We start from the raw sequence: 13872 nt of genomic DNA, 5'->3' as shown, positions 1-13872 counted from the left end.
AGGCTTCTGGGGCTGTAAATAGCCACTTCCCCTAAAGCGTTTAACATATCAGATTTATAAGAAACCGACCACAATTCCAGTCAGAGTCTGGGGAAACTGCTCCCTGGCTTATTTCTGAAGTTGGCTGCCAAAGACCCTTGTGGGGGGGGGGATTCCAGGGTCCTGTGCCCCAGCTCCCCCTCCATTAGGACACCAGATACCTAGGTAACCAAGTAGGAATGGGCCGTGGACAGCAAGACCCAGGGCTTATGGGCAGAGAGAAGGATGGGGGCCCCATAATTGGGATCATCTAGCCCTTTCTGACCCTCTTAATACCCTCAGTGGCTCCCCATGGCCCTCAAGAGAAAATCCAGGGTCCTCATTGCCTTCCAAGGCCCTGTGGTAGCTGGCATTTCCCTACCCCCAACTCACCCCTCTCACATCAAGACTTCTTTCTTCAGTTAGGTCCAAACACCCTGCCTCCTGGGCTTTGCATATGCTGTTCCCTCCACCTGGGGCACTCCACGCCCACGTGCACGCATGATTTTCACGTGGCTAACTCTTAAGCATCCTCCACGTCTCAGCCTGGACGTCACTTTTCCAAGAAGCCTTCCCTCAGCCCTCTGGGTTAGGTGCCACCTTTAGGAGGCTGGGCCTCTGTCAGCACAGGTTTAATCACTGCATCACAGCTGCTGTTTCCCCGGCCAGGTTCCCCACTAGACTGCAGGCCCCGGGAGGACAGAGGCCACGCATCACGGTCTCCCTAGTGCCGCACAGAAATATGCTCCGGAAAGACGGGTGGTGTGTGTGAACGGGAGAGTGCAGGCCTGCCTAGAGCAATGCCTCCTACCATCTGCTCTCGAGTTCCTGTACGTGGGTGTGCACGCGTGTGCATATGTCTATGGCCAGGGAAGGTGAAGCCACACCGAGTATTGTCCACCACCACCCCCACCCCCCCACCGCCAAGCGGCTGTATAAAAGTAGCGCTTAATCCACAAATTATTTCCCTTTGCCTTGGGTCTAACTGTGCTCAGGGGCATCCCCAGAAGTGCTTACTGTGTGCCAGGCACCGTGCTGAGCAATTCACGTGCCAATCTGGTTGAATCCTCAGTGTTTCTAGCAGGCAGCCACTGTTCAGCACCTCCACGGTACAGGTGAGGAAACAGGTTCACAGAGCTTCAGCAAGCTGCCCTGGGTCACACAGCCAGGCAGTGGAGAAGCTGGGGTCTGAATGGGGTCGATGGGCCTTGGGAGCTCAAGGCTGAACCATCAGGCAGCACCACCTCTGGTGCATGGTGAGCTGCAGGCTAGAGCCCGGCCGGAGGTGGAGAAGTGGATCTGCTTGGACATCAGGGTGAGAGGGGCTGATAGACTCTCTGGTCCCACTCCTGCTGGGGGATGGCCCAAATCACACAGGGATGGGGGCGCTGCATCCTGGAGGGTGAGGGTGCCCAGAGAAGGCTGCCTCCCCAGGTTGGAAGGACCGGGTCATGACCAAAGTGGCTGGGGCACTGAGACCACCAGGGTGCTGCCTAAAAGTGGCTGGGGTATTGAGAGGATCAGGACTGGGCAGAGAAAGGGCCAAGTTTCCCGCTCCAGGGAGCCCTCAGCATTTGTTCCCCAGAACACCAAGATCCCCTTCCTGGCCTGCCCCAGGGCCCCAGGGCCCCAGGACCCCAGGCCCCTTTCTGCCCGGAGTACACCTCCTGCGCCATCCCACCCTGGTTCCGCCTGGCAAGAACACCGGCCTTACTCCTGCTACCACACCGCCGTTCTTCCTTTTCAACAAGGATGCAGGCCGTTTCTGCCATCCCTTTCAAAACTGGCTCAGGCTGCTAACAGGCTGGGCAGGAAACGGCCTGGCTGACCACAGGCATCCAAGTGGTGCAAGCCCAGGGGCTGTCTCGCCAACCAATTCCAGCCCTGCGCCCCCAGGAATTAAAAACCAGCCCCTCCCAGGCCTTGCCCTGGTCGCTGTCCCATTCAGGTGGCCCCAGATCCTCCCAACACCCCGGTGGGGGGGGGGGCTTTCCTTTGCCCTTTCATACAGGAAACGGGCTCAGAGCAGGAGGGGGCCTGTCCCTGGCCCTCAGCGGCAGGCGCGCCTGGCACTACAGCAGATCCTGCTCCCGGAGGCAGAAGAGACCCAGACCGCCTTCCTTCCCCCCCAGCGCTTGCGCCATGACCGCCTTCCTGCCGGCCCTGGCCTCTGCAGTCTGCTCTGCCTGTCCTTCCTCATCCTCCAGGTCTCTCTGGGGCAGGTGCTGTGTGATCTTGCTTAATCTCAACACCTCCTCCTCAGAGTAGGTTTTACTTGTTTCCCATCGTACAGACAGCGACACGGAGGCTCAGGGAGGTTCCGTGCTTTGCCCAAGCTACAGGGAGGAAGGGGTGGGGCCCGGATTCAGACTCTGGCAGCCTGACCGGAGAGCCCCCTTCCACCTCCCAACCAACCAGGCCGGGTCCTGCTGTCCTGCCCTCCCCAGGGCGACCCTGGTGTCCTCTTCTCTTGCTTAACCTCTATGGCCTCCATCTTTGCTGCCAGGCCCAGAAGCCAACCTCTGCCTCCCTAGGAATCAGGGAGGGGTCTCGCTCCTCTGGGGGCCCCAGTGGAGCGAGGTCCTTTTCCCTCTGGGAGGGGCGCTGGCGGGGGTCCCCGCCCCCTGCCTCCCGAGCCTTGCACAGCACTCCCATGGCGGGGCCCACGGATTCATCCACCCCCCGGCATGGTAAGTGCCTGCCATAGGCCGGATGGTGGCAAACACGCAACAGCCCGGCCAGTGGGGCTGGCAGTCGGTGGGGGGGACACACCGCGGATGAGGAGACGTGGACAAGGTAAACTAGATGCTGCTGCCATCCTGAGAGTCCAGATGAGAATCGACAGAGAAGGCAGGAGATCAGCCTCAGAGGGGTGGTCGAGAAAGGCCACGGGTGGGGGGAGGGTGGCATCTGAGGGGACACTGAGGAATGGGTAGAACCAGCCAGGCAGAGAGTCAGCAGGGCAGAGGGTCTGCAAGGGGTACAAGCTTGTGTGTTTGAGGGACAGGAAGAGGGTAGGATCAGAAGGGGAGGCAGGCGTGGTGGGTAGGAGAGGAGGTCTCTGTGGAAGGGAGCGGCTAGGGAGTGGCAGGCTCGGACCGGACCCCTGCAGGAGAATGGATTGTAGGGGCCAGAGACAGAAGCTGGTGGCCTTGGTGCTGGGAAGGACAATCTGAGATACCATCTTGGAGGTAGAGTGAAAAGGACAGTCTAGAAGGGACATCAGCCTGGGTGCAGAGACTCTTCCTTTCCAAGGGGGAAGCCCAAAGCGGGCCACAGGCTTGGGAAGGTCTCCCAGCGGGGAGCGGCCAGGCAGGAGGCAGACCTAAGTCTCCTTGGTGGCAGCCCAGGCTCCGCCACCCAGAGCTAGGAGCTGGGTTTCCCGCTTTGGCTGGAACCTGACAAGGTGGCCTGGGGACAGGGCCTGGGAAGGGCTACTTGTGGCGCCGCCCCTGGGGCTGGGGTTGATGGCTTCATGCTACATAGTCAAGTCAGGGCAAATCCTGGTAGGTGCAGGGGTAAGTGGACAAGGTGACCCTTGGTGACCCCAACACCGGCATTAGGCCTGAAGCTAGAGGGCAGAGAGAAGACCAGGGATGCAGATGCTATCGATGGCCGTCTGCCATGTATTCCAAATGCCACACAGTTGCCCTGGCAACCTTCCGCCAGGCCTGCCTCTAGCCTCATCACTGAGCACTGGGCCAGGGCCAGACAGTGGCCCAGAAGGTCAGCTTTAAGGCTGCAGGGACCACCGTCTCTTGGTTTCCATGTGTCCCAGGAATAACGAACACCGCACCTCCCACTGATTACAGTCCAATGTCCTACTAAGCATGAACGGAATCACTGTGTCTTTTTCAAGTCTGTGCTCCGGAAAGCCAGGACCAATCGAGTTGAGCTTGGTCCAACCCCCTTACCATACTTGCAGGTAAACCGAGGCAGAGAAAGCCAAACATCCAGTTCACCAGCCCCATGGGGGTGGGCGGATTAGGGATGGACCTCAGTCTGGCCCTCCTGTCAGGCAAGGAGGGCCCAGCCAGGGCCAGCCCTCTCTCACACACCCACGGCGGTGGCTGCCTACTCACCGTGGCCGTCTGCTGCTGTGTGGCCTGGGCCGCAAACCGCGCCACGTGGTTGACGATGGGAGAGAAGTTGGTGGGACCATAGAAACGGATATGGGGCAGGCAAGCCGAGTATGCCTGGGCGATGCCATCCACACCTGCCTCGCGGGGTGGGGGGGGGAAGACTGCGTCAGCCTCGGTCCCCCTGACCCTTCACCCCCCCTCATCCCATTTGCAGACCCTGCCTCTACTTCATGCTCGCCCCAAATGCCCCTACGGTGGCCAGCGTGGGTCCCGTGAGACCAGAAGCTCCCAGAGGGCAGGGCCAAGATGGTATAAAGCGAAGAGCCCTGAATATGGAGTCAGGCAGACCCGAGTTCGAATCCTGCCTTTGCCACTTCCTAGCTGTGGGACCTGAGGCAAGTTGTTTAATCTTTCTGAGCCTGTTTCCCTGTCTGGCAATGGGACTGATAATCTTCGCTCAGGCAGCTGGCCAGAGGAGGGTTCAGCAGGCTCTTCCCAGGGAAGGGACTTGGCAGCCGGCCATCTTGAGGTCCATTCTGGCCATGCTACAGCTTTTGCCGAGGGTTGCTGGGGGTGTGTGTGTGGGGGGGGCGGGACGGAGATGCGTGTATAGCCCCAGCACACAGTAGGTGCTCCGTAAATGGCCACCATTATGAGAAGACTATCCCACAGCCCCGTGGTCCTATCCAGGAGGCCTCTAGCTGGGGAGGAGGTTGATCGACCTCATTTTGGACAAAGTCTCTGGAGACGTGCTCCAAACTAGACAGAGCCCAGGAGTAGTACCGGCTACATTTCTGGCCAACAGATGCCCATGGCTTCTGAGTCATGGCATCGTTCCCAAGCTGGTGACTTGATGCATTTCCCTTCCAAGTACAAACTGGGCCCAGCTTTGGGAATCCCCAGGGAAGGCAGAGGCTCTATCCAAGCCAAATCCTAGGCTGGAAGGTCTCATGAGGGCGGGGCCCACCCTCTTCCATATCCACCTGGAGCCCCCTTCCTCTTCCAGTAGTCTCTTAACTGATTCTGGAGGCTCAGAGATCCTCTGAGGCCGAGGGGGCGGGGGTGAGCACAGGCACTACTCACTGCCTGCCCCTTTCTCCCCCCCACTCCCACACCGGCAACCCTCAGTCCTCGGTTGCCAAGGCTCTTTGTGGAAGGCAAGAGGGAGCAGCGTGGGGCAGAGCTGGGCCCTTCAGCAAGGGCGGGTGGGAGGTGAGAGACAGGTATATTATATCTGGTGCCCTTGACCACCTCCTGTCCTACACAGGGCTTCCTGTCAACGCTTCCCTTAATTCTCACCTGACCCACCCCTTCAGGTGAGCTAAGCAGGTATCACACTCCCTGTGGCAGGTGAGGAGGCAAAGGCCCAGAGAGAGGCAGTGATCTCTCCCAAGGTCACACAACCAGGAAAGGGCAGCGGCTGGCCTTGCATCCAGGACCACCTGACTCCAACCTCCAGCTCTGCCCCATCTGTCATTAGGAGCAAGCATGAGGGAGAGGGAATGGGAGCACGAGACAAAACCTATATGCTGCCCCTCCCTCCGCCCAGAGCAGGTGCAGGCGGGCTTGGCACTCACCTGAGCAGAAGGGGTTGGTGGGGTTGAAGTTGATGGCAAACTCATGGGAGACCTGAAATGTAGAGAAAATGTTGGGCTGGCAGCCTTCTGGGCCCAGGCCCCACCCATGGCCCGGCCAAAGCTCCCTCTGGGGCACCTGGCTTTTCATGCCCCATCCCCACCCCCAGGTCAAGGCTACTGATCCCCTCCCCATCTGCTTTCACCTCCACTGCTGGGGCTGAGCCACACAGAGAGGTCTGACTACTCTCACTCCATAGTGGGTGCACATCACCCCAATCTCTTCTGGGCGGGGGGTCAGTGCTGCCTGTGCCTCCTCACCCCCCTAAGAGAGTCCGGAGTGGGACAGAGGGGCCTCTGGGGGCATCCAGGTGGGCTCCAGGAGCACCTGGACTGCTCCTTTGTCACACACTATCACTGAGGTTCCACTTCTTTGGGCCCCAAGGGCTTTCCCCAACTTCACAGTTGGCACAGCTGCTAGCAAAGGAGCCCACGGTATGCCAGCGAGCCAAACCGGGGGTCAGCGGACAGCCTGCTCAGCCGGACTGGGGGTCAGGAAGCATCATGGGGCCAGACGGGGCTGCCTCCAGCCCCAGCCCTGTGGATCATCCTGCGCACTCCCCGATTGGGGAACACAGAGGAACACTAACTAGATGCTGGGCTGCAGTAGGACTGCGGTGGCTACAGAACCCAGGGCCTCGGGGGGCTGGAGCTCAGATGGGGGCCTCCCCGCTCTCCCTCCTGCTGCGGTCTCACAGCCAAAATCCCCACTCAGCCCCCCTCCCTACTGCGCGCCAAACCCCACTTTCAGAACTTTGCAGGCATCCCCTCGCTCCGGGTCATGACTCAGTGGGGAAAGGCCTCTTCCTACCCCATTTCCAGATGATGAGACGGAGACACAGAATGATCTAGAATGTTCCCAGGGTCTCACATTTACTGAAGGACAACGCTGGGACCAGAACCGAGGTCAGGCTGCCTCCTGAGCCCACGTTCCCTGAACTCACTAACCTCAGAAGGTGTTCATCTCCGTAGGAGGGCTGACTCCATCTTGTGTCTGCACAATGACCTCCTTCGGGGGCTACGTGCTCTAGGCCCCGGGAGGTTAATGTGTGCCCACGTGGGAGTGCAGGTGGGCTTGTTCTCATCTTCTCTGAAGTGGTGCACACAAGGCCCTACTTGAGCTAACCAGCAAAGATGGCAGGCACACAGGGGGCGCCACTTTAGAGCACCACCCTGTGGCCTCACCACCATGCCCCTTGCTCTCTAAAAGTTGTGGCTGGAGGTCCCACTTGGGTGGGGGAGGGCTGCATGCTGCCTGGAGGGCTGGCCCCCAGTAAATTACCCTGAATTAAATTGTGTCAATGGAGTGGCTGGCTTCATTTTTTGGTCTGAAAGTGCCTTCTTAGTCTGGAAGACATTTACTGACCCTCCTCCATCTTCTCACACTCTCCCATGGGTTTTAAATTAGGAAGATGAAGAGGTTTAGGGGAATGTCTGCCAGGTGAGAGCTTTATTCTGCGCGCAAACACTCCCAGACATTACAATGTGTGTGCTGGAAGGCCCCACCAACTCCAATGTGCCCATTTCACAAGCAAACAAACTGAGGCCCAGAGAGGGAAAGCCAGGTGCCAAGGCCACACAGCAGAACAGGCCTAAGACCTGAGCCCCCCCGTGCCTTGAGAGGGTGTTGGGGTCCTGGCCTTGCTGAACCCTCCTGGGCCAAGAGGTGAACTCTCCAGCACGGGGAGTTCACCCCAGCAGGGCCCTAGGGGTGGGGGGGATGGCCTGAGAAGACCCTTCCCTGTTCGGGGCGGCGGGGGGGGAATAGCTTTTCTGTTCTTTGCTCCCTCAGCCCTAAGGGCTGGCATGGAGCCGGTCCCCTGATGTCCTTCTTGGGTGCTCTCCCTGCCCTGGGGCCCTCTTCACCCTGTCCCCAGTCTGGGCTCCAGGGGGGTGAGGAGGCACAGGCAGCGCTGACCCCCCCCAGAAGAGATTGGGGTGATGTGCACCCACTGTGGGGGCTGGAGGTCCTCACTGCCATGGCAACTTGATGAGCCTCTATAGAGACTAAGAGGGGGGCTTGTACCGAGGGGTTGAGAGAGGAAAATGGTTGCCAAGGAAACCGGCCTCCCTGGGCCAATGACTTCCTGCAAAATCAGATTTTCGGAGATTTTAGAGACCACGGGGGAAAGCCCCCTCCGGGTAAGGATGGAGCAATATTCTGCTTTCCGGGCCACCCAACCTCTTCCTTCCTCACTCCTTCCCCCAGCCCCCGCTTTCTTTGCGGGAAGGCCTGGTGGTCCAAGCGAATGGGGCTGTGAAGGTCACGCATCCAGCCCAGAGGCCCCTCGGGTCATATGCTCCAGCAGCTCCACTTCACAGGTGGAAAGACTGAGGCTCAGAAGAGGCCAGGGAATGCCCGGGTGACACCAGTGAGCCACAGCAGAGCCAGGCCCAGATCTGGGAGACACGGGCGTGTGCCTTACAGCAGCCCAGCCCGCTCCCACGCCTGCTGCCCTGGTTTGCCTGAGAACTGCCAGTAAACAGGACAAGCTTCCTGGGGGCCATAAGCCAGATTAGGGGGCCCCTGGGGACCTGCTGGCCACAGGTCTTTGTCCTGGAACTCCCTGCTGCCTTCTGACAGTCAGTGCTTCTGGTCACCTAGCCGGGCCCCTGGCCTCTGGGTTACTTAAGACGCTGCTCCCTGTGGCCCTGGTGGGGGAGGGCACGAGGGAGGGAGCTGAAGGGACCCCAGAGGGACTGTCCTCTCCGAGTCTCAGTTACCCCAATCTTACGGTGGGGAGAGTCACAGCCTGTGCTGTGGGCCCAGACCTTTCCTCCCACCTGACCCCTCTCTTCATCAGACCGACTCTGGCTCATTCTGAACGTCCAAGGCTTCATGCCATCTCCTTAAGGAAATGCTTTCTGAGTCCCTCAGCCACTGACCAGGGCAGGGGTCCTTTTTGGGTGCACCTGGCCCAGCCCCAGGGAGGAACGACGGTCCCGAGGGCAAGCAGCTGAGTCGCATGTTCCTTCCGGGTTCCCACCCTCAGAGAACCAATACCTCTGTCTCCTCAGGCTGCTAGGCCCCAAATTCACTCTGTCAACAAACAAGTACACACCCAGTGTGTGCCAGGAGCCAGGACACACACAGGAGGAAACCAGGGGCCCTCCTGGACTGCTGAGCTCTGGAGGGAGGCGACAAATGAGCAAACCCACATATACAGAGGGGACCGTAAAGTTCTGTGAGGACAGAGCCCAGGACGGGAAGAGGGGCCCCCATGAGCTCCCTCGGGGAAGGCCTCCCAGAGGGAATGCCCTTGTGGCCTCTAGAGTGGGGGGAAACAAGTGAAAAGGAGTAACAGGCCAGGGGAAGGCCATGTGCAAAGGCCCTGAGGCGGGACTGAATGAGAGAAGGTTCAAGTGGCAGGAGCCAGGCAAGTTAGAAGGGGAGGGAGATGAGGGGCCATGAGGGGCCGGGCCTGGCAGGGGAGGTGGGATGCACCATCCGCCCTCGCCTGGACTGGCAGCCCTCCTGGCACCACCGGGCACTCCAGCCTGGCCAAGCCCTGTGTTGCCCTGTGACATTTCCAAGGAGGCTTTGAGCAAGAAAACATCTCATTCAGCCAGAGTTCTTTCAAAGCTGGCGGTGTCCTAGCAACGGGTTCCTGCTGGGCCTGGCCGCACCAGCCTGCCCCGCCCCCATTGGCATCGCCGTCTGCCCAGAGGCCCAGCTCTGGTCCTGCAGGATCCTGCCCGCCACGCCCCCCCCCCCCCCGCCCCACCATCCGATAGCCAGCAGGCCACAGAGCCACTCCCTGAAATTCGAGGTGAAGATCGTCCCTCCCCAGCTCACTTTGGAGAACAGCATGGGGCACAGCAGGGCAGACAAGAGGGGGCACTAGCTGAGACGCACATGCAGGCTTAGGAGCCCTCTGTGCCCATCCCCAGGCTTCTCACTGGAGGGGGAGCAGATTCTGAGAATAAACTTAAGGGTCCGCTTGCCCAGCTGGAATTAAACATGGCCTTGGGCAAGTCCTGTGAGCCTCTGTTTTTCCACCCGTAGAATGGACATCACTCCTTCTCTTCATCTCTCCGTCCTGCCCACCCTCAGCCCAGCCAGTCCCCACGCAGCAGTCAGAGCGGCCCTTCAAAATGGCAGCTGGCTGAGAACACCCCACCCGGACCCCGCCGCGGCCACCCTTTGCTGTTTAACATGCATCTGAGGCCCCTGCATGGCTGGCCTCCCAGCCCGCTAGTCATGGCTCTCTCCATCCTCCCTAGGGAGGCCAGCACGCCCTCTCTCAGTTCCTACACCTGGCCCTGGCCCTGGCCCTCTTCTTCGCAGGCTTTGCCCGGGTTCTCTCTGCTTTGAACACCCTCCCTGCCCCATCACCACCTCTAGTCATTCTGCAAACTTCTCCTTTCCCTTCCCTTCTTGACTTAGACCATGCCTCCTCCAGGAAGCCTTCTCTGCTACCCCCAGGCCGAGTTGGGGCCCTCCTCTGGGCTCCTCCCAGGCCCACGCTGCCCCATCTCTGCACTGATGACCCTGCCTGTCTTTGGGGTTGCCGGACAGAATATAGGATGCCCCGTTACATGTGAATTCCAGATAAACAATGGGTAACTTTTTAATGTAAGTATATCCCAGGCAGTCCTTAGGATATACTTATACTTAAGAAATTCGTTCGTCTGAAATTCAAACTTCACTGGGTGTCCTGGACTTTTGTTGGCCAAATCTGGCACCCTACTTGTCTTCCCCACCTGACTTGAATACCAGGGGACAGAGCCATAACTGTCCCGCTCGTTCTTACGGCCCCAGGGCAGGCGTGAGGTTCAGGCTGAGCCATGAGTGTGGGTTTGGGGTAAATGCAGAGAAGGCAGGGAGGCTGGGCCCCCAGCCTCTTCCAAAGCAGATTCAAGAGAGGCCATACACACAAATCTCATCTCGACCAAAAGGAAAGAGCCCAGCTCCACTCACCTTCCAGTCTGGGGGTAACTGGGCCCCAAAGCCCAGAGCCGGAAACATCTTATCACTAATACAGAGAGAGGAGAAGAAAACCACTATGAGACAGCAGGGCAGAGGCCTCACCAGCCCACACTCACCCCTCCCAGCCCCCACTCAGGGCTGGGCCCACTCGGCCTCGCACACCTCCAAGGACAGCAGGACAAAGCTCACCACCTCTGGAAAGAGCTCTCTTTGAATGATCTGCTGAGCTCACACCCACCTCTGCGTACCTGGTGAATGTGAGGCTTGACCCCATCTGCACCTGTGGCATACATGGCTAATCAATCACAGCACTTTTAACCAGTGGGCCTGGGTGCAGCAGCATCTAGATCCTTCTCACACTGGGACCTCGGGCATCCACTAAACCACAGTCTTTATGGAAATATACCGCCTGTCTCTCAACCTCCCTTTTGTGGCTGGGAAAAATTTTGAGAACCCTGGCTTAGCTTGAAGACACTTCATCATCCAGCCCTAGAGCCTACTCTCGTCTGCTTCCACACCCTGCCCTCCCTCACACCCCACTGCCCCAGCCCTGGCCACAGACCACTAGCTGTGGCCCAAACACACAGGGCACCCTCACGCTCCAATTTCAATCATGTTGTGCCCTCTCTTAAACTACCTGTCCCCAGTCTGTGCCCTGTGGTAAACTGCTACCCGTCCCCTACGGCCCAATTCAAACGGCCCCTTCTCTCCGTAGGTTTGTCTGAGACCCGAGAATCCCTCTCTGTCTGGTGCTCCTGTAGCTCCTGCTGTACAGGTGAGCTGGTCTCTCAGAACTCCAGGGACTTCTCCCGTCTTCCTCCTCGAGTGGGAGCTCCTGAGGGCGGGGATCGCGTCTCACCTGTTCATTCTCTCAAGGTGTACCCTGAGGAACCCCCTGGCTGTTGTGCGGAGGACAAACTGCCAGGGGCTAGGACAGACGCATGGAGACCAGTGAGGAGCTCCAGAAGTGATCTGGAGAGGAGGGGAAGGTGGTTTGAACAGGCTGGTAGCAGCGGCGGTGGGAGAAGGGGTGCGACTCCAGTGTTTTGAGAGGATTTGGGGAGAGAACGGGGGAGATGAGGGAAGGAGAAAGGGAAGGGTTTTGGGTGAGTGGTGGTGCCTCTCACTGAGATGGGGACGAGCACTCACTGGGGCCTTCCTTGCTAAGTCTGAATGCCCGTGAGAAGGCTCAGTGAGGGACCGAGTGGGCAGCTGGACACAAGGGACTCCTGAGCGGCCACAGGAGGCTCCTCCACCCAACCATGCAGACGGGGGCTTTCACCTCCCTTCCCCCGTGTGCTGTACCTCTCTTAATGTGACCAGGGATCCCAGCCACACCCCTCAGGCCCTGGGAGTCAGACCCTGCTCGTCAGGCTGCCTCTCTTAAGGAGGCCAAGTGCGCAGGATTCGTGAGCCTGCTGTTCCCGCCAAATCTCTGGCCCCTGTACCTTCCTTCCTGGTCTCCCGATCCTTTCACCCTCTGGCCTCGGAGTCCCAGTAAGCTCCACCCGTGGCAATGATGCCAAAACCTTCAAGTGACTTCGGATCCTCCCGGGCCATACCCCCTACACAGCCTTCCGCCACTGACCTTCCGCTGCGCCCCCGGCCCCCAACCCAAAGACCTCCAGGAAGCAGGGTCATGGGAAGCGGGCCCACACCTGCCAGCTGCTCCCTCCACGTTCCCAGCGGGAGTGAGACTATTGGGGACACTGGGTGTCGGGCCCAGGCATCAGAATGCCTGCAAACTAGTCCCCCTGATCTGTTTGACTTTGGATCACTTCTCTACCTGCATCCCCGGCCTACACTTCCCCAGCTCTAAAAGGGAAAGTTGCAATGATAGCAAACAAGTTTCATTTTCCATCTTGATTCGTTTTTCTTACTGGCTACTTGGTGTATCATGTGGAGGAGAACTCCAGCGTGGACCCGGCTCAGTAGGGAAGAGGTCAGCAATCGACTAGCAATGTCTGCCACAGGTGTAGGAGGGGGCAATAAGGCACATGTACCATGTGTCGGCCATTCCCAGGTTTGAGGATCTTTGGGTCCCTTCCAGCTCCGACAAGCTGAGCTTCCCGGTTGGATGGAGCCGGAGCTGATTCCAGAGTCCCCCCTCAGGCTTACCTGTCGTAGTCCTGAATGATCTGCCCGACAGCCCAGATGGCCGACAGATACTCGTTGGTGCCCATGGGGTTGATATAGTGCAAAGAGGAAGGGTCAAGGGGATTCCCGTTGGAGGCTGTGAAGTCTATCCCAACCTGTAGAGTGGGGAGAGAAAGGCCACCCAGGGTGGCCAGAGAGGCTCCAGCTCCCCAGCTCATCCCAGGGAACAAATGGGACATGGGAAGTCACTCATCTCCCAGTGCCAACCCACCCTTCCATAAGATGGTCTGAAACCTGGAAACTGACCGTGTCACTCCTTTGGCCCCAACGCCATCAGTGGGTCCCTACTGCCCAAGCATGAAGTCTACTGACAAAGTCAACGCACACTCCCAAATTCCTTTGTCCCCCTCACTGTCATGACCCACACACTCCTCTGTTTCCATTTCCAGGCCTTCATTCATGAGGTTCCCTCTACCTCAAGAGCCAGGCCATCTCTTCTCCCTCTCTCATTCTCCTCTAACATCCAGGCCCAATTCAGAGGTCCCTGCCCTACTGAAGCCTTCCCAGACACCTCAACCTCACCCCAAGCCACACTGTCCCTCAGGCCCCCAAGGGGCTCTGGGACCTGGGGCTGCCTGGTAGGCCAGTGCCCATCTGCCCAGAGTGTGTGCTCACTGTAGGCAAGACACGTGCCCCCAGAGCCAGGTCCAGGGCGAGGCAGAGAGCACCAGAGAAGGTGCTCCACAGGGGCTGAAGCTGAGATCTGCTCTCTCAGACCCCAGAAAACTCCAGCCCAGCCCCTGGAGGGGTAGCACCGGCGGGTAGGGGGGCAAGCCTGCCCAGCAGGGGAGGGTTAGGAGACGGATCTAGGGAGACAGATGGCCACCTTGGAACTTGGTCATGTGGGGTGGGTCTGGCACAGAGGAGGTGCTCGGTATCCGTTTGTTAAATGAACATGCACACACATGCAGAAGGAACGGGAGAGCCCAGCCTCTCGGAGTGAGGGGGGAGTGGTGACCAGTGGGGTTAGAGGTCAACAAGGCCAATCCCCTGACTCCGTAGAGTCGTGCAGGTGACCTCCAGTCCCATGGGATCTAAAAGTGGTGGCAAG

At 59.0% G+C, this 13872-nt stretch overlaps 1 protein-coding gene across 12 annotated transcripts in view; it reads right to left on the bottom strand.

Moving 5' to 3' along the window:
• Window positions 1-13872, bottom strand: part of CPNE2 (copine 2) — a 52744-nt gene that overhangs the window by 4858 nt on the left and 34014 nt on the right. For 7 of the 12 annotated variants that reach the window (XM_028091318.2, XM_088027388.1, XM_088027389.1 and 4 more), the window contains 3 exons: window positions 12783-12916; window positions 5678-5729; window positions 4101-4234 (listed from right to left, as the gene is read on the bottom strand). In XM_028091318.2, coding sequence (XP_027947119.1) covers window positions 4101-4234; window positions 5678-5729; window positions 12783-12916 — 320 coding nt within the window. Of the gene's footprint in view, window positions 1-1035; window positions 1318-4100; window positions 4235-5406; window positions 5571-5677; window positions 5730-10655; window positions 10711-12782; window positions 12917-13872 lie in introns of those variants that run through there. The other 5 variants (XR_003607295.2, XM_028091336.2, XM_088027392.1 and 2 more) reach the window with 5 other exon arrangements.

The sequence above is a fragment of the Eumetopias jubatus genome, unplaced genomic scaffold, assembly GCF_037043125.1.
Source record: "Eumetopias jubatus isolate StellerSeaLion01/CBP00866 unplaced genomic scaffold, mEumJub1_p1.0 scaffold_10, whole genome shotgun sequence".
In the NCBI taxonomy this organism is placed as follows: Eukaryota; Metazoa; Chordata; class Mammalia; order Carnivora; family Otariidae; genus Eumetopias; species Eumetopias jubatus.
Note: the sequence above shows the minus strand (reverse complement) of the source record. Positions and strands in the feature narration are given on the sequence as shown.